This window comes from Agelaius phoeniceus, chromosome 24, assembly GCF_051311805.1.
Source record: "Agelaius phoeniceus isolate bAgePho1 chromosome 24, bAgePho1.hap1, whole genome shotgun sequence".
NCBI classification, from domain to species: domain Eukaryota; kingdom Metazoa; phylum Chordata; class Aves; order Passeriformes; family Icteridae; genus Agelaius; species Agelaius phoeniceus.
In genome coordinates this window covers 3,637,579-3,657,331 of record NC_135288.1, presented here as the reverse complement: position 1 = coordinate 3,657,331, position 19,753 = coordinate 3,637,579, and the positions used below count along the sequence as shown (strand labels likewise).

General features: G+C 38.1%; 1 protein-coding gene across 4 annotated transcripts in view; it reads right to left on the bottom strand.

Annotated features, from left to right (window-relative positions):
• VPS13D (vacuolar protein sorting 13 homolog D) overlaps positions 1-19,753 on the bottom strand; it is a 105,205-nt gene that overhangs the window by 53,779 nt on the left and 31,673 nt on the right. For 2 of the 4 annotated variants that reach the window (XM_054647879.2, XM_054647880.2), the window contains exons 31-48: positions 17,761-18,023; positions 17,421-17,554; positions 16,984-17,139; positions 16,183-16,405; positions 15,720-15,794; positions 14,823-15,026; positions 14,298-14,387; positions 12,871-13,011; positions 11,458-11,580; positions 10,804-10,878; positions 8,279-8,384; positions 7,368-7,520; positions 6,675-6,810; positions 5,633-5,680; positions 4,719-4,869; positions 2,846-3,056; positions 1,501-1,748; positions 10-201 (exon numbers count right to left, since the gene is read on the bottom strand). In XM_054647879.2, coding sequence (XP_054503854.2) covers positions 10-201; positions 1,501-1,748; positions 2,846-3,056; positions 4,719-4,869; positions 5,633-5,680; positions 6,675-6,810; positions 7,368-7,520; positions 8,279-8,384; positions 10,804-10,878; positions 11,458-11,580; positions 12,871-13,011; positions 14,298-14,387; positions 14,823-15,026; positions 15,720-15,794; positions 16,183-16,405; positions 16,984-17,139; positions 17,421-17,554; positions 17,761-18,023 — 2,729 coding nt within the window. The remainder of the gene's footprint in view (positions 1-9; positions 202-1,500; positions 1,749-2,845; positions 3,057-4,718; positions 4,870-5,632; positions 5,681-6,674; positions 6,811-7,367; positions 7,521-8,278; positions 8,385-10,803; positions 10,879-11,457; positions 11,581-12,870; positions 13,012-14,297; positions 14,388-14,822; positions 15,027-15,719; positions 15,795-16,182; positions 16,406-16,983; positions 17,140-17,420; positions 17,555-17,760; positions 18,024-19,753) is intronic. The other 2 variants (XM_054647882.2, XM_054647883.2) reach the window with 1 other exon arrangement.

Below are 19,753 nucleotides of genomic sequence, written 5' to 3'. Positions count from 1 at the left end.
AGAACGTGCCTGTTTTGTTGATCAGCCAGTAAGGAGCTGAAATGAGGATTTTCAGGGAGCCCTCAGCTCGGCACACGATGCGGATGGTGAGGTTGAGCAGGCGCTTGTTGGCGTCGTACAGCCTCATCCTCACCATGTAGTTCTGGGTCCCTGGAGGGATCAGCAGCTCTTTGCAGATGGGGAAGTTCTCCAGCAATACCCCTATGAAACAAAAAGCAGAGCAAAATAAAACATCACTTACACAAAGAGGAGTTTGGATAAGCATTTAAGCTGGCGTTTCACTTAACTTGATCTCCCTAAATATTACAAAGAGCTCACTGTGATCAACTTTTATATCTGCCCAACTTTTGTATCTCTGATCTCATGAAGAAATTCCTCAATTGAAGTCACAAACAGCAGAACAAGTTCTGTAAGGGACCCTGCTTAGGGCTAATCATTGCTTTAGGCATTACCAGTCTAGCCTGTGTTGAGTAACTCCACATACACTCTCAACAATTATTTCTGTTAAAAAGAAAAGAGAAAACTACCCACAATATTAGGAGCTTATTTGATTTATCCCCCTCTTTACCACTGTTCTCTCCAGTTTCCACTCTCAGCAAAACAAGAACTAAACAAGGAACATTCTAAGTGACAGCTTAGAGGAGCACAAACCAGGAGTGACAAACCAGGAGTGACAAACCAGGAGTGACAATGGCAACACTGGGTTGGATTTGTTCCAATGCCTTCACTTCATTAAAAATAAGAATCTCTGCAACCCAATGAAATAATCATTTAAAGGCTTGCTATTTTTCTATTCTGTGCCATATTTCCTTGCAGAACAAGTCTCCTGGTGGTACAGAGAGGAGCAGCAGTGGTCCCTGAGCAGGAGCCTTACCCTGCTCCATGTTCTGGGCTGTGCAATGCAACCCAGTGAAATCATCATTTAAATGCTTTCTAGGTTTCTATTTTTCCATTCTGTGCCATGTTTCCTTGCAGAAGAATCTCCTGGTGGTACAGAGAGGAGCAGCAGTGGCCCCTGAGCAGGAGCCTTACCCTGCTCCATGTTCTGGGCTGTGCAATGCAACCCAGTGAAATCATCATTTAAATGCTTTCTATGTTTCTATTTTTCCATTCTGTGCCATATTTCCTTGCAGAACAAGTCTCCTGGTGGTCCAGGGAGGAGCAGCAGTGGTCCCTGAGCAGGAGCCTTACCCAGCTCGATGTTCTGGGCTGTGTAATGCAACCCAGTGAAATCATCATGTAAATGCTTTCTAGGTTTCTATTTTTCCATTCTGTGCCATATTTCCTTGCAGAAGAATCTCCTGGTGGTACAGGGAGGAGCAGCAGTGGCCCCTGAGCAGGAGCCTTACCCTGCTCAATGTTCTGGGCTGTGTAATACAACCCAATGAAATCATCATTTAAATGCTTTCTATTTTTCCATTCTGTGCCATATTTCCTTGCAGAACAAGTCTCCTGGTGGTACAGAGAGGAGCAGCAGTGGCCCCTGAGCAGGAGCCTTACCCAGCTCGATGTTCTGGGCTGTGTCAGCTGTGTGCAAGGCAGCCTCTTTGCCAGGCTTCAGTGTCCCACTGATGGGCAAACCCTTCACGTAGAACTCCAGCTCACAAGGCAGCAGGTTGCAGATCACCACTGTGGGCAGGAGGTAAATGGTGTGCCCAGGCTGCCTGAAAATCTGCTTGGCACTGTCAGAGAATATGCTGGAAGGCATGTAGTCTGGGTAATTTTCTTTCTTTATGGCCACACAAAACCTGGCAATGCAGACACAGGGAGAAGGCAATGAATTTGACAGAACAATTAAATCCTGTCTTTCTGTATTGCACTAAGTCCTCAAAGATGCTCTAACTTCAGGCTGAATAAGAGAAACAGCATTTAGAGCTGTTCTCCACATAATCACTTTGTAGATTATTATAAGGTATTTTGTATTTATGTCAGATATTAAGACAACATGAGTTTTCTGATTTTAATCAAAGACTAAAGTTAGTTCCCCAAAAACTGGTCTGTTCAGAGACCTAACAGAAACTGGCTATTAGAGATTACCACCTTTAAAACCAACTTTCATAAACTTGCAAAAGCATGTCCTTAACTGCTACTAAAAAGAGATTTTTAACCATTAAACTAAAATATAATCATGTTTTTAAACATAAATGCTGAATGTCTCCTTCTTCCCAGTAGATATATCCTTGCTCTAACCACTTGACATTTCAGTTTTTCATTAGTTAAGGTGAAAAATTGAGTTGGTTCATTTTAAATAATTTGTTTATTTTGCTCCCTGTGATACATTAAAAAACAAAAATGAACTATGAAACTGACACACAGCAATAACTCCATAGTGGGCAAAGGTCATTTCCTGACACAGTTTCCATAATCTCTACCCTAGTATTTCCTAAATTCAGAGCAGCCCTAAATCAATGGTATCAGAAAGCTACACACTTCCATTAAGTCCTCACTATGCAGAGACATTATTGGCCTCAGAACTGAGCAGAGGATACTGAGGACAAAGAATGAATATTTGTGAACACTTTTGGAAAACCATTCATTATCCTAAGTGAGACTGAGCAGTCAGTTTAATGCAAGTTCACATTCTATTTTCTGAATTTTCTTTTTTTTTTAAACAATAAATATTAATAGTGTACTTTGTATTGTCAGAGGTTTAACAGGCACTGCCAGAGGAGCTTCAAGGAGCCCTGCAGAAACAGAGCAGCTACACTTCACTGCTTCCTCACTACTCAACAGACCCAATAAAACACCCCACTAAACTGCAGCAGCTTTCATCTCTAAGCATTTTATTTCCTGTTATTTACCTTCACAGGATTTATCAGAGCTTACAGAACTAAGCTTTAATCACCTGAAAAATCGGCTGTTCTCAGACTCCATGGAATGACACTCCCTCTTGCTGCTGCACACCTCTGCTGCCTTCTGCACATTGGTCCAGTGAATAGGAGCCTTGGAGAAGAAGAATCCCATTCCTTTGGGCCTGGCCTGCAAACGCCAGGATGTGAGATGTAAAGGAATAGCAAAGGAATCTCCTGGCATCACTGCTGGGAGGACCACAGGCTCTGCAACCAGAGAAGAAAACACACATTAAAAGAGGCTCCTCTACTGAAAACTATAAAATTTTGAAGTACTAAGTCTCAAATTTTTAAGGCAATACGTTTAATTTTAATGTAAATCACTTCCTGCTTTGTGCATGTTTTAAAAACCAACCTGTTATTTTCAGCTCTATTGACAATCTGGCAGCAGACTAATTTCAGTGTGCAAACCTGAAATGGCCTAAAAACTTGCTGGTACTCAAATTCTTCAGTGAAAATGCTTGTTTAAAAAACCTCATTAATAATGTACCTTTTGGGTACATTATCAATGTATCATTAAATTTCTACACTAAACCTTTGCACAGTAACACCAAAACCCTCTAGATTGCTGCTAAAGAGACAACTTTGCTACACACAGAAATAAGATTAAGTCTCTACAGAGTCTCAGCTTTCCCTGAACAACAACTGAAAATCCTGCTGGACTCTCTAGTCTCTTGTTGATTGTCTTCCTCTTAACATGACCCATATCCTGTCCAGGGAGGTCTGTTCTGGTGTGAAGCATTACAGACAGTGGTGAATCTTCTTGGGGAGAAAGCTGGACTCCCCACAGCACATAAGGAATGCTACAGCAATATGAGCCACAGTGTGGTTATTAATTATTGCAGTGTTGTGAGGGTCCCAGGACGAGGTGAGAGATGAGATTTGACTACAAGTTCTTAGAAGGCTGATTATTATATTATATTATATTATATCATATTATATCATACCATATAATATTATAGTATATCAATATTATATCATTATATCAATATTATATTAATATTATATTTTATTGTATTATATCAATATTGTGTGTTGTAGTGTTGAGTTGTAGTGTTGAGTTGTAGTGTTGAGTTGTAGTGTTGAGTTGTAGTGTTGAGTTGTAGTGTTGAGTTGTAGTGTTGAGTTGTAGTGTTGAGTTGTAGTGTTGAGTTGTACTGTATTATGTTATATGAAAGTGATATACTAAAACTACACTAAAGAAAGAGAAAGGAGACATCAGAAGGCTAGCAAAGAATGAAAAATAAAAACTCATGACAGACTCAGAGTCTGACACAGGTGGCTGTGATTGGCCATTAATTAAAAACAATTCACATGCTGGGTAAACAATTCTCCAAATCACATTCCAAAGTAGTAAAACATGGAGTGTAGAGAGCTTTTTAGATAATTAGTTAGCTGAGAAAAGACATTTCGATGTGATACTGATAGATAAAGATAGGAGAAACAAGCTGAGAACTGAGCAACCAGTGTCCAATCACTGACAAAAGTCACAGTGACTTTCTCTGAAACGGGAAGACGGGAGAGAAAATCGCTTGCCAGAAAATGTAGATATCTTAAGTAGAGAAGTTAGAAGAATGCAAACATAGAAGCAAAACAATTGTTAGAAGATAGAAGTAAGTGTAGTTGATCTAAGTGTGCTTTAACCAATAATGAGCTCAGCTTTTGCAATATGTATAAGCTTCATTAACACCAATATAAATATGTGTGAGTTTTCAATAAACTTTGGGATTTGCTATTCACGCATATGGTGTGGCGCATTTCTCCCGCCGTTCACGACAATGGAGAAGCTGAAGCTCCCCAGCTTGCCAGGAGAAGAACTCCTGGCAAAGGGATTTTTCAGAAAGCATGCCAGGAGTGTCCAGCACGTACTGTCAGGGGCAGAGGGACTGTCCAGTCTCAGCTCCATTGGAATTTCCAGCTTGTTCCTCAGCATCAAGGCGGAGCGCACCGTTATCACCTTCCGGGCGCTGCCCTCCATGCTCACTTCAAACACCACACGAACTGGAGGCAATGAAGAAAACTGGAAGATATTTAAAAGCATTAAAAAGCTCAGGTAATGAATATAGCTAGAAGAGGGCCACCTCCATTATGAAGCACTAACTGCTGGAGAAAAGCTTGACAACTGGGTCCAACCGTGTGTGGCTAGCAGGTGTATCAATAATGGTGGTTTATAATCCTGGACCTCCTCCTCACAGCACAGGAAAATTATGAAAAAGCAATTCCACCTACCACTAACTCCATTATCTTTCTCAAAATAATTCAAGTTCAAATAAGAGCAATATAGATCATAAGACAAGAACTTTATACATCTTCTCACTATTACATTATTTAATAAATCCACGGAGTTTGAAGTCTAAGCCTCAAATAATTACCAGTCACTCATCATTCCTATCTGTCAAAACTGAAAAAGAAGTTGGAGCTTTCTTAACATATTCATACTTTGTTCACTCATATCTGCCCTTCTGCTGTGGTGTTTTACCTTCTACATTACACAGTCATTGCCACTTTGATCCTGAAAGCAACATTTACTATGTGTTTATGTGCTAGAATTCATATACTGGAATTAAAGACCCATTCTTCAAACATTTATACTGGTGAGGAGTGGTAAATCATTTATACTGGTTATGATTGGTAAATCATAAATATTTGTTCTCATTTTGTTTGCTTAAGTTTTCTTTCCTTTCTATTGAAAATGTTCTAGAAGGATGGGAAAGTCAGTTCACTTGTAGAGGTTCCCTACTCTTACTTAAGTAGTTCTCAAAAAAATGAAAATATATACTCACGTAGACTTGTGGATGTATTATATTTGTTCTACTTATTGGGCTTCCAAGCTGAGAGGAAAGTAAACAAGAAGGTCAAAGTAATTCAACTTTTAATATACTGCACTCAGCTTTAACACAGAACTTTACTACAGAAGAATAAACTTTCATCACTTTGTGTTTCTGATCTTCAGCACAATTTGGAATCATGTCAGAACTAGATTAGCAAAGCCTGTTTGTAATACTGCTTTGCAAAAAAAATGAAGCTTAAGGAGGGTTTGTTGTAAAGAAGTCTACAGGAGATGTTGCTGAACAGGAGTTCTCATTAACTCATTATAATCTCATAATTTGCATCCTTTTCCTTCAATATTCAAATTACAGAGAGATGATCCTTTTTATGCTTCAATATAAAAACATCAGAAAATTCAAGTAAGAGACCACTGGCTCTTGTCAGCAGTATTAAATCAAATTTAATTCTGATTTATATCAAGAAGATCTCAACCTCCTATTTGCCCAGTGCTCAACAACTTCCAGTAGCTAGTCTCAAAACATAGTCTTGAAAATCCACAAAACCATTTTTATCACTGAGCCTCCCCCAAATGCCAGCCTGCTCATTATTACAACAGCATTTTCCCTTCATGACAAGTATATTTTGTCTACAGAGCCACATACTTCAAAACCAATCTCTAGGCTTACAGGAAATTGCCAGTGTTGTTTATTCTAAGCAAATTAAATACATAAAAAGCATTCCTGCAATAAAAGAAATGAAAGTAGCTGCTGAAATGCTGGGCTGATTTACAGCTCAGTCTCCAGGAGTGCATGGCCTGTCACTAATGCATTCACCCTGGCCTTGGAAGCTCTGCCTGCCAAGCTCAGATTCACTGCTGGCTGCTCTGGCAGGGTTTGGGTACACAGTCAGGAGACCCCAGCTTCTCCAAGCTCTCCCAGTCCAGGCTAACTGGAAAGAGGACAATCTCAGCCAGCAGATGCTTTTAGATCAAAATCTTGCAGACATTATTACTCCTAATTGACATATTCTTTTAAAACACTCAAAATCAGAACTTACAGTAGAAGAGGAGGAATTCTTATCTGGTGCAGCATATCGGAAAAATGTTCCAACTTTGTCCACAGACACTGGGCTCACTTCTTCCCAGCCATTTACTCTCACTTGCAGCTGATGAATCCTGAGGTCATGTGTGTGCCTGCCAGGTTAGATCAAGTTAAATTACTATTAAGCATTATTATAGACTAAATACCAAACAGTTAAAACCACAAACATCCTCTGGATTCTATTTAAAAATCTCAAGAGTTTTCCCATTTCATAGATAGATGGACCTGATTTTATGTTTAATTACTCCACCTTTTCTAAGGAACATACAGACACATTAAAAAATAAAAGCATGTTATATATTTGTTAACAAGCTCTAGTTCTTACCTCTGCTAACAACCAATGCTGCCCCAGTAGTCCTTTAAAATAAAGGACATTGATTTGTAACTGAGGCCCCCAAGTCCTTCTAAAAGCTTATAATGATCCAACTCACATATAGGAATAGCTGCCACAATAACAATATTTGCTGCTTTACCAGAGAAGTTATAATTTCACTCCACACAAGAGTATTAAAAATAGAAATGAAACATTAAGAGTAAAATTTTACAGAAATCCACTTTTAATGTGACACCTGCCAGCACCCTCACAACTGTGAACCTGTGTGCTCCATATAGGAGAGTGTCAGAACATCTCATGGCCTGGTCCCTTCACCTGTGTCTGAGTTTCCCTCTGGTTTCAAACTCAAACGGAACCTCTTCCCCAGTGATAACCTCTTGCCATTCACTGACATTATGGGCATCACCCAGCAACGTCCCGTTTTCCTCAGGAACAACACCTGGACTCCCACTGTGGGACAGCGCAGCCCTGGGAAGAGAATCACAGCATTTCACAAAATGACCTCTGGTGGCATTCACATTCTCTGAAATAATCCCTTTGCCCAGGATTTTTCTCCTGGGAAGCTGAGAAACCTCAGAGAAAAGGAAAACAATTCTGATCTCATTTGCTTCTCCTCCAAACTTATAAGTTTGTTTTGCTCATGTGGAATGTGTTGGAGATTGTTTACCCACAGGTGATTGTTCCATTGCATTCTGCTGGGAGTTGTTTGCACTCTTTGGCCAATCAGTGCCAAGCTGTGTTGGGACTCTGGAGAAAGTCACCAGTTTTATCATTATCTTTTTAGCCTTCTGTAAGTATCCATTCTGTATTCTTTAATATAATATAGTATCAGAAAATAATAAATTAACCTTCTGAGACCACAGAGTCAGATTCATCATTTCTGCCTTTGTCAGGGCATTCCCCACAAATACAATAAATACTTCAAGCTGCAAGTGCTTTTTAAGTCTGCCTCAGTCCTCATTCACACCATGACCACATGTGAACACATTCACACCATGAATGTACTTGACTGGTTTCCACATTCTGCTAGGTCTCTTGAAAAAAACAACCTTTTTTGTTCAATAATAAAACTATCTCTGTGTCAAAGAAGAAGCTCTTAACTGAGTAAAACTGGGAGTTGCCTACATGTGTCTGCAAAACAAAAGCACTGAAAACAACAGAGATTGGCTGCCATGGAAGAGGAGGCAGACAAATCTGTTTGAGGTGATCCCCAAAGAGCTCCTTACCGGGTTGGGGTTGTGGTGAGGGTGGCAAACCAGAGAGTGCAGCCGGTGTGATTCCTCAGAGCAAAGGGGACAAAGGGCTGCCGGCGCTTTGGGGTCTTCATTTCAGCTACAAAACAACAACAGACTGGTCTGAATGCCCATCAGAAACACCCATCAGATCTTTCTGTGGGATGAGATACAGTGCCTGGAGAACCACAACCTTCACTAACTAAGAACAAAGAAACAAACATCAGATTATCTGCAAAGCTTTTACAATTAGTAACTGCTACAGAAATGGTACAAAACCCACAGACATTGTTCCCCTACATCAATCCCCCTTGGAACTGAGCTAAGCCTACACATTCTTCTGTTTCTTTATATCAAGTCTTCTAAAATGCTATGCCTTCAGTTACATGTAGAAAATCTAACTAAAACTAATCTAACTAAAACCCCAAGCATAATCAGAAACCTTGTAGAAAACATGTAGAAAATCTAACTAAAACCTAATCTAACTAAAACCCCAAGCATAATCAGAAACCTTGTAGAAAACATGTAGAAAATCTAACTAAAACCTAATCTAACTAAAACCCCAAGCATAATCAGAAACCTTTTATGTACATCCAAATGCTCATGAAATACTAAATACACTTTCACTTATAATTAGGATTTATGCTGTATTTAATGTGACAAATACAGGGTTAGCCAGCATCCCCTTTAAAGGGACTTTTACTCTCAAAGCCCGAACAAAAAATTTTCCTATACAGGATAAAGCCTACTGAAATATGGAAAATAATTTGAGAGCAAACAAAGGCAGTCTGGTTTTGTTAAACTGCTGGGACAGCAAAACACCAGAGGAAGATACTTCTCCCATGTTCAACTTCTTCTAAGCACAAATTTCTAACAGGCACACAAGTGCTACTCTCATTTTCCACACTGCAGTGCATGAAATCTGTGAAAATACTTACAGAGTTTGGACACAGAACAACCCCTGTCAAAGTCCAGTAATTTACTTAAAAAGGAAGAGAAATGGCTGCTACCTCAATACACAACATGTTTAGCATGAGGGAAGTGGAAAGAAGGCACACACAATAAATCAGCTGCTTAAACAACAGGCAAGACAGAAATCTCTTCCCCAGGCCTGATTTGAAGTCACTCCAAAAGGTTTCCAGAGGCAAGCAGGGGAGAGGTGAGGAGGGCAGGGAAGGTTTTGAAGGAGTTACAGATCATGACAGATGAGTTTCTGTCTGATCAACAAATCCCTATGAACCCTCCCATTGTCCACTGAGACTTAAATCTGATCTTAAGCTTACAGAGAAAGTTATTTCCAATTAAACAGCAAGAAGATGAAATCCGTGAAAATCAAAACTCTGATTTTTGCCAAAAGCAAATACATGTTTTCAGTGTTGAGTTTCAGTTTATATAATGTTTTGGCTATCCCAGGTTCTACAAAATCAGACCAGAAGCCAAATGAACTTTTACTCTGGTGTTTAATCTATTGCCAGCTTATCTTTGGAGACTTCAAAAAAAGGATTTTTGGGACTATGGCCTGATTTTCAAAAGAAATGTAAAAGCTGCATTTTGAGACTACTGCCTAAAAAAAGAAGACTATCATTACCAGGAGGATTTTTTAATAATTAGTTCAGTAATTTAGCTGCAGCCCCTACTAAAAGCCAAACAATGAATATTAGATGTTTTGCTGCTTGTTTGATTTTTGGGGGAAAAAAATCCCAGAAAATATTTCATAAAAGTCAATCCAAAATTTTCCATTTTGTTTTTTTTCTTTAAACTCAGAGAAAATATTTCTAATGGTACTTGAACAGGAAACAGATGGAGATTTCTAGAAAATTTTCTGTCCTCCCATCCATGAACTTTTCTATAGGGCTATATATTTATGAAGTATGCTCTTTGTCCTCTATAATGTCAAAAAACAAAAAATCTTACTTTATCCTGCATGGTTTTGCCCCAAACCTGTCCTGTCAAATAGAACCCAAACAAATTAACAAATGATTTCTTAGGAATGCTTTACTTCCTAAAGCTTACTGAAAGCAGCCTGTGCTTCTGAAGCATCCGAAAGTTTCAGTTTTAAGTAAGTTTTAAGTACCTAAATATGGTAAATTAAGCATAAATATGTATATTGAATAAATAAATATGTATATTGGTGGATATTTTTAGAATATAATTTAAATATTGTGATATTCTTACACAATTTTTAATCCCACTGTACTGTCCCTCTACAAGAGGGACACTGAATAGGGAACAATTCACATAACCTTCCTCTACAAAGACAGTTTTCCTTCTTTGGGTTTATTTCTCCATTCTTTCCTGAAGAACCCAGAGAATGACAGGATGAAATACTTCATTTAGCAGACTAAAACAAAAATAGCTGCTTTATTATTTGTCTTGAGGGTTTTTTTGGTTTGGATTATTTTTAAATATAGAGGCCAATGGAGCAGCAAGTCCCACATCCAGCACAGTATTTATTGTGCAAGAGCCTTCCAAAGAAGAAAAGCACCTTTTGTTTTGGTTGTCTGTGTGCTGTACAGTACCTCTAGCATAGATCTGATGCTCTAGGTTAGTCAAACTGGCTGTACTCCTAGTTCTAAGGTAGACAAGAGGAAGGCCTGGCAGACAGGAAAGACAAAGTCAGCAGGTAAGAAAATCCACACCAAACCAGGTAAATCTTCCCCTGCATGCATAAAGGGAAGATACAAATCATGCAGTTATGAGTCTCTACTTGGTTGCTTACATTAAGCTGGCATTTGAATTGATAAAGTTCCTTCCAGAAGGAACTCTGGGAGAAAATAAGCTGGAAAGAGCAATTACTTGGGGGATTATTTCACAAAGAATACAGTAATTTTCTCCAGAAACTCATTTATTTAGCTCTTTGGGGTACAGAAAGAAAAAGATTCTGTCTGAACTGCACACAGCCAAAAATCAACACTTAATTCTTCTCATTAACTGAGAGAGGCAGACAGAAAGGAAGCAGAACTAGCAGTGCAAAGCTCTTGCTTTTGGTTTTAAAATAATGGAACATAACTGAACAGAAAACAGCTTTTTTGTCTTTTTTTTTTTTTGGCCAAACACATCTAACAAATCACTGTATTCTGTGAAGTCAAAATACTTATGTTTGTAATACATCAGACAGATGACCCTGTGTGTCAGGTCTGTTTCAAATAAAGTGTGATTCATGACCAACATACTCTGCCCAAAACACGGGGGATCCACTGAAGAACCCATCCAGTCTTCTGAGCTGATTACATTCACTTCTTTGTCCTGTTTACAGTAATCTTCCATCCAGGACTGCTTGGTGCATTTGTATTGCTCTAGAGGAATGCAAGCACAGACAGGCAAAGTCTTCAAGGTGGCAGTGAACAAAGTCATTGAAAAGTGTGTGAAATTCATCACACTCAACTTTCTCCACTTGAACAGCACAAGTTTCATTTTGCTGCTTTTTCTCTGAGTCACATAAGTTCAAGACAAATAACAGCTCATAAAATCACAGCAGTGTCTTAAAAAAAATAAAAAAATATATCCCTAAGATTTTATTTAAAAAAAAACTGTCAGTGGAATTTTAATGTTCTTAAGATACTCCTATGTCAGTCTAAGAGCCCTCCCTGCTGAGGCAATTAAACCTTAAATATTTTTATGTTAGAAGTACTTCCTAGGGGTTTTGGGGTTTGCTTCATTTGAAGAGGCACATACACATTCCTGCATAAATACCAAGGCACCAATTGAGTCCTCTGGCACAGTATTAATCACAAACCAGCCTCAACACTTATTATCACTGCTTTTAAACAGCACCAGCTTAGGAATCATTGATTTGCTTCTCCTCCTGCCACCTTGGCTCCCCCTCCTTCTGCAAAACCCCCAGGTTCTCCTTGGAAGGGAAAGACCAACAAAAGCTTTTCTGTTACATCTACAAGCTCAGCTGCTGGCAGCTTTTTACTGTGCCCACTAAGTAATTCTGAATGAGCAACAATATTGCTGGGAAAGGCACACAACTGGAGCTCCACAATACAGAAGCTCACATGAAATTGGAGTTACTGATGGACAAAATATTTTGATTTCCAAAGGTGGGTCATTGACAGCTCAGGTGCTCAGAGACTGAAGAACTGAAATGAGTAGCTCCCCACTACACCTGTCAATGCACTGAAAAATGATGAGCTTATCAAAATATTTTTAAGTCCTATGAAGAACAGAAAGATTTAGATGAAAGCCTGTTTCTGATTAAAAATAAATTTCAAATACCATACAAGCTTGATAGAATTCATATGACCAGAGAAAAGAATTCCTACTAACCTCTAACATATGCAGCTCCTGTCTTTACATTTCCACAACATCTGACAGAACATAGGCTGCCTAAACTCACACCTGGTACAGCATCCTGCAAAGCATGGAGGGACCTGGGCCAACCCCACTTCCTCCATGGGATGCCAGCAGCACTTTACCTAGAGATGTCTGCCATTTTCAGCAGTGAAAAGCAGAATATGCCCTCAGGAATAGTCCCACATACCCATGAGCACAGAGGTGATGCCAGCAGCACTTTAATTCGAGATGTCTGCCATTTTCAGCAGTGAAAAGCAGAATATGCCCTCAGGAATAGTCCCACATACCTATGAGCACAGAGGTGATGTTGATGTCCAGGCGGGGCTTGGCCTTCACCTCCAGCTTCAGGCGGGAAGGCTGGAGGCGGCTGGAAGCCTCTTGTTGCCAAGACACTGAGCACGGCCACGGCTCAATAAATGGCTCCCACCCTGAGAGAAACACAAAGCAGCATCTTTGGAGGCCACTCTGGAATGCTCTTTATGTATTTCATAAAGAAACTTTCATCATTAGGTCCTTCGCTTTTAATCTGTCCCCTACTTTCAATCTTCAAGGTGAAGTTGCAAGCCTATGGATTTAATTTAATAGCTAACACAAATTTGGTCCAGCTCCTGCATTTAGTCCATGTATTCTGTATGTAGGGTCTCACAGAAAAATCTTTGTTCCAATTAAAGCCCTACAAGGGGTCAATTACTGCTCTATATTTAAGCTAGCAGGAATTAAGCTCCTAAATAGCTTTGAAAATTATTTTGACACAATTATACATTAAATTGGTGATTATTCAGTATCTCAAAAGATAAAAGTCTAGAAACTATTAAAAATACACCCTATGTCACCCTGATTTTTTAAGATTTTCTAAGCCTTCTGATGTTTACATTCTTATAACAAACTTTCTCACACTCTTTATGTAAATAACTCATTGTTTTGCATTCTTTTATAGAGGAGGAGAAATTTGATGGACTTTGTTGGTTTGTCCAGTGTCATTGGAGAGGTGGCACTGTCACCCTCCAATCCACTGTCACTTTTGGAAAACTATAAATGTTGGAGTCAGAAAATAAACTTCCTTTTTCTTCACTTTGAGAGCAGCAGTGTGTGTGCTTGTGCTGTTTCGTGTCCTGTAGTGACAACCCCACATATTTTTAAAAACAAAGTATTTTTAAAACAACAAAAAAAACCTTTTTATTGACAGATAATTCCTGAGTGCTTGTCACCAGTGATGTAACAGAAAATTTAGTTTCTAAGTTAAAAAACCCCACACAACTAGATGACTTTTGTCAGTATCTGGCCTGTATTGAGGCCTAACTTGCTTTTTTGTATCTAGAACAGAAATTGTGATGGTCTTCTTATGTTAATCCTTTGTCTTCAGCCTGCACACGATTCTCCTTCCTGAAATATGTAATAAACTGAATCCATCAAACAATTAAAGAGAAGAGAATGCAGAGAGAGAGCTTGTTATAAAACTCATTTTGTTGGATAACCACTTTATGCAATTTCATTTGAAAACCTGAGTGCCACTTTCACATCAGGCAAATCTCCAGTTCCACATCCCTCCAATGATCTCAAATCAGGATATCCTGTCTAGGATCACACTCACACACACACAGTCCCAAAATCAACCTTTCCCTATTCCCTTAGAGGCATATCACAGTGGGTAAACTTCAGGCTCCTGTGGTAGGAAATTAAATTAAAATAAGCAAACAACCCCCAGGTATTTCACCTGAAAGCTCACGGTTGTAATAATCTCCAGAGAGGGTAAAATGAGCGTAGCCTTCAGGGCTGGTCCTCAAATGCTGCAGAAAATTCAAACCTGAGAGGAAAAAAAAAAAGAAGCAAAATTTAAACCAATGCAAAACAAACAAACTTCTGATTTTGTGAAGTGTCAAGTAAGCAATGGAAGGTTTTGTCTTGTCTTTTAAACTGAAATGGGACAAAAAGCTTTTCATGATACTCTTCCAATAACATCTGCAACAGAGCCTCCCTAGGATTCTGCTCAGGAGAGATTTCATTTCTTATGTGATGTAAAAAGGGGAAATCAGAATCTTTACCCTACAAAGACTGTCATCTTCTCAAAACCAAAACTTAAACCAAACAGAAATAAGGAAAAAGGAACCCCCAATATCCCACACAACCACCACCAAGACACTGTCAGCTGAAATTTGACAGGTGCTGACAAACAAGAGCACAATGCTGAACACACCCAGAACTGACAGTCAGTTCATGCCAAGGAGAACCAGAGACTCACATGAAAAGGTTAATTCAGCCAGGGGAACATCACAGTCCATGCAGTCATCTATAAAGCAGATGCAAACACTTTCTGCCTTTATTTCCACTCCAGAGATGAACTGGAAAGGCAAAATCCCCTGGCTATCTCGACCAGAAGTCTGGGAAACTGATTTCAGAGGTTCAGCATTCTTAAACAACCAACTTGCTGCTTTTTTCAAGTCACCTTAGATAGAAGCAAACAGCCAATCAATCATCACCTATTTTCTCAAAGACATATACTTAGTAAAAATCATAGAGAAGAAAACTAACTCCCTTTCTCTTAAGAAAATATTCTCAGCAGTACTTCAATATGCTTATTTTGTAATATAACTATGAGAAGAATATAAAGACATCAGTATATCCTAAGAGTAAGAAATGTATTTTGAAGTTCACAAATGTAATAAAAATCTGTAACATTATGCATGCCTATATTTAAGGTGGGAAGCATGACAGTGCTAAAATAGTCACTTGTGGTAAAGCTTTGTTTTCTTTTCAGGTACTGCATGTAGAACTAGAGAAATAAGATTTTTAAAGGGAGAGATGAAAACACAAGAGGAAGAGATGTGGAATAGCAAGAAATTGGTGCACCATAAAAATTACCAGCCTGAACACAACTAAAACTCCCAAACAAAAATACACTCAAGCACCCACACATGACATCCCAAAGGGCAGAAAAAATCCTTGGGGGGTGGATTTTACACAGCAGCAGAACAGGAAGAAGAATGTTTCAAACTACAGGCCAGCACAGAGCCAAAGATGTTCTAAAGAAGGAAACAGTGCCTGTGCATAACCACCTGACAGTGGAAAGGCTTTACTTAATTGCAATTAAGGTCATAGGAACAGAGTGCAAAGCCCTGCTAAGAATATCTGGGGTTACCTTGGCAGGTGAGCAGAGCTTTACGGCAATCGTCCATGCTGAACCCCAGCTCCTGGAGCCGAGCCAGCTGCGCTTCTGCAAGGAACAGAGAAGCAGGCATGAACCCCTGGCAGTTACCTGCTTCTTTCATTTCTAAAATCAAGATATAGCTGCATGAAAAATAGGGGTTTGTTTATTTAAGAATAAGGGGGTTGTTAATTTAAGAAATGGGGGTTTGTTTATTTAAGATTTAACTATTTAACTATAATTATTTAACTATAGCAAGAGCACATGATTCAGCCCTGCTTTTATATTTTTTCCAGCATCATCAGGACAATGCCATTATTAGGAAGTTCCAACCAAGAAAGGCTCTTACCCCATGAAGATACCAACATCTTTTGTGTTAAGCATACAGATCAGCCTCACCTTGCAGAAAACTCCCTTCAATATCAGGAATGGCTTCACCCACCAGTGAAACACATACCAAGAACAGGATCCAGCCCACGTTTGGAGCCATCTCTGGTTTCCTGAGCCAAGGGGCTCTCATGCCCCAGTGCTGAAGTGCAGGGATCAGCAGCACTCCCAGCCCCTGAGGCAGCTGGGTCAGGCAGAGCTGCACTGGTCTGCTGGGGAATTGACTTTGCAATTGCCAGGAAGAGTTGAACATCATTGTAGGACAGTCTGATATCCAGTGCTTGCAACTGAATCTAAATGAAACATTAGAATATAAGAGTCCCTTGACTTTTTCTACACATTTTTCTTAAATAATTCAGCTATTAGTAAAGCTTTTCCCAAAGGAAGAAAAAATTTAGTGTTACAATCTGATCACCATGCTGTTTTAAAGATCAAATAATAAATTTATCAAATTTGTTATTTTCTACCAACAACCAAAAGCATTACATCTCAGGGAAAACAAGTTTTACTTTGATACAATGGTAAAAAAGTCTTTCAATATAATTCCCCTCTAATATGTCCTAACAATTAGAAACAGAAAATACAGAAAAATACAATTTCCTTTCAGCTATTAGTAACTATCTAATACCATCAGCCTACATAATTTGCCCATTTCTTTCCCTCACTATTAATCTCTGTAACATATCCATAAATCACTTTTTCATTACCACTAAGAGCATTTTCTACAGGCTTTCTTCTTTTCCTTTTCCATCTCAGGAAAAAGTTACCTTACTCTCTTATGCATTTGAAAGTCTTCTGTTGAATTCTTGGGCATAAAAATATCTCTGCTAGTATTCTCTACTGCACAGTTTTATTCAGGTTTTAATATTACCTCTAGAATAGGAGGAAAATCTTCACTATTGAAAGCATCCAGCAGTCCTGAACCAATTGGATAGGAAGAATTCCCAATAAGTTCCATGTGAATCTGTACTGGATCAATAATTGACAGTGCAGTCTCTTGCTCATTTCCTAACCGGCATGAAAACACCTAAAAATTCCAAATTATTTTTAAAAAATTATGAACTGAGATAACAGGCCTAGCAAGAACTAGCAATATTTTGAGGCTACAGTCAAGTCTTAGAATGTTTTAACAGAAACAATATAAAACTATTCTCAAAACTGCTGTAAAATGAGAGCATTTGATGAGAAATCAACAAACTTCAGAAAGCATCTGTGGATTATTCCTTTTGTATATATATTTATAGTCAAGTATCTTCACAAACTCCTCTAATTTTGGATGTTATACAGAAGCAAATGTATTTTTCTTACCTCAATGCCAAACAAACTACCAGAGAAAGGACGATCTATCAACTTGGGCTTGTAAGTGAGAACAGTTGTTCCCTTCAGAATGATTGCATTGGTATCAAAGCAGGACATGTCTTCAACAACCACAAATTCAGTTCCTTAACCAAAGAAAAGAGACAAATAACTAACAGGGCAGTTGGCAATATCATTAAGGTACTTTGGGTATTTGTAGCAGGTTTCTTGATTTCCTTTAAGGGAGTTGTCTTTACACCAGCACACAGCTTTTAATGAGAAAAACTCTTCAATGAGAAAAACAAACTTCCTTCATGAGAAAAACAAAAGCATCAGGGAAGAGCACATTTACCTGTCACATTAACCTTGACTTCCAGCTGCTTTTCTGCTGTCACAGGGAGTGAGGAGCGTTTGGTAACCACTCCCCTTTTCACAGTTTTGGGAACCACAGTGGTGTCACTGATGCAGGATCGCTGCCGGGAATGGGCATTTTCCCTCTTTTTGGTGTCTCCAGGAGTACACAAAAAGTCATGGACCAGTAAGAGCCAGTCAAATATCAGGAATACACGAAGATTGTTCAGAACAACTGTGAAACTGGAGGAATCCTTAGTAGACCTTTTAAGAAGAGAGAATCACACAGGTGAACTTTATAACCTGTAAATATTTAAAATCATGCTGACAACTGTCAGTATCTAGTAAGACTCATATGGCATTTTATAGGCATACACTTGCTTTACAGTGTCTGGCCTTTAAAGTACATCCATACATTTTTATATATACAGATATACATTTTATAGATATTTTTTATATATATACATTTATATATATAATTTTATATATTTATAATATACACATTTATATAGAAACTCATATATATATGAGTTTGAACTCCTATATATATATATATGAGTTTGAACTCCTAGATATATATATATATATGAGTTTGAACTCCTAGATATATATATATATATGAGTTTGAACTCCTATATATATATATATGAGTTTGAACTCCTATATATATATATATGAGTTTGAACTCCTATATATATATATATATATATGAGTTTGAACTCCTAGATATATATATATATATATGAGTTTGAACTCCTAGATATATATATATATGAGTTTGAACTCCTAGATATATATATATGAGTTTGAACTTATATATATATATATATATATATATATGAGTTTGAACTCCTATATATATATATATATATATATATATATATGAGTTTGAACTCCTATATATATATATATATATATATATATATATGAGTTTGAACTCCTATATATATATATATATATATGAGTTTGAACTCCTATATATATATATATGAGTTTGAACTCCTATATATATATATGAGTTTGAACTCCTATATATATATATGAGTTTGAACTCCTATATATATGAGTTTGAACTTATATATATATATACATTTTATATATATATATACACATACTTTTTAATATAGTTTTATATATATTTAAACAGACTGAAATTCAACAATTTGCTATACCCACAGAACCCCAATAGGTCTTAACTGCCCAAATTCTAAGCCATCATGATACAAGAGATGAATTGAAAAACGACATGACAGGAAATTTATAAAAGCCCCTTTAACACACTTATATTATCAAGATTAATTTTCAAAATCTCAAATTTTAAAACCTTTTTTAATTATCATTTTATAGCTTTGTTTTATTACCATTTTATATCTTTGTTTTCTTATCATTTTATATCTTTGCTTTATTATCATTTTCTGTCGTATGTTTTTATTATCATTTTCTGTCGTATGTTTTTATTATCATTTTCTGTCTAACATTCTGTGTGTGAAATTCAGACCTGGCTCTGAGGTAAGAGGTACCACATGAATTTCCTCTCCTACCCTGACACCATTTTGCAGCACAGGAAGCTGCTTTGTCATTCAGAAAAAATGTCAGCCTGCCTGAGCTTCCAGCATCGCATTCTGAAGGTCTGGCTAGGAGGGATAAAGTGTTTGGCTTCATGGTCTGGAATACCACTTACATTTGATCATGCTAACTGGAAAATCATCTAAGTGCTTCAATAGCATGAAACAATTTTCAATCCAGCACACTGTGAACCATAAAATCTCCAAAGAACTGTGATGCCTTAGTGGGGAGCTTCCAAAGCAAAGCCTCTAACCCTGCCTGGCTCTCCAGGATATTTCAAGAGGCACCAGGCAGTACAGCACTATCAGAGAGCTCTGCCAGCCCTTGCATCCTCTGCCAAGGATGCTCTCACCACTCAAAACAGACCACATGCTGCTGCAGCTGACACTGAAAAGCACAACAGTTGGGAAGAAGATTCCTGAAACTCT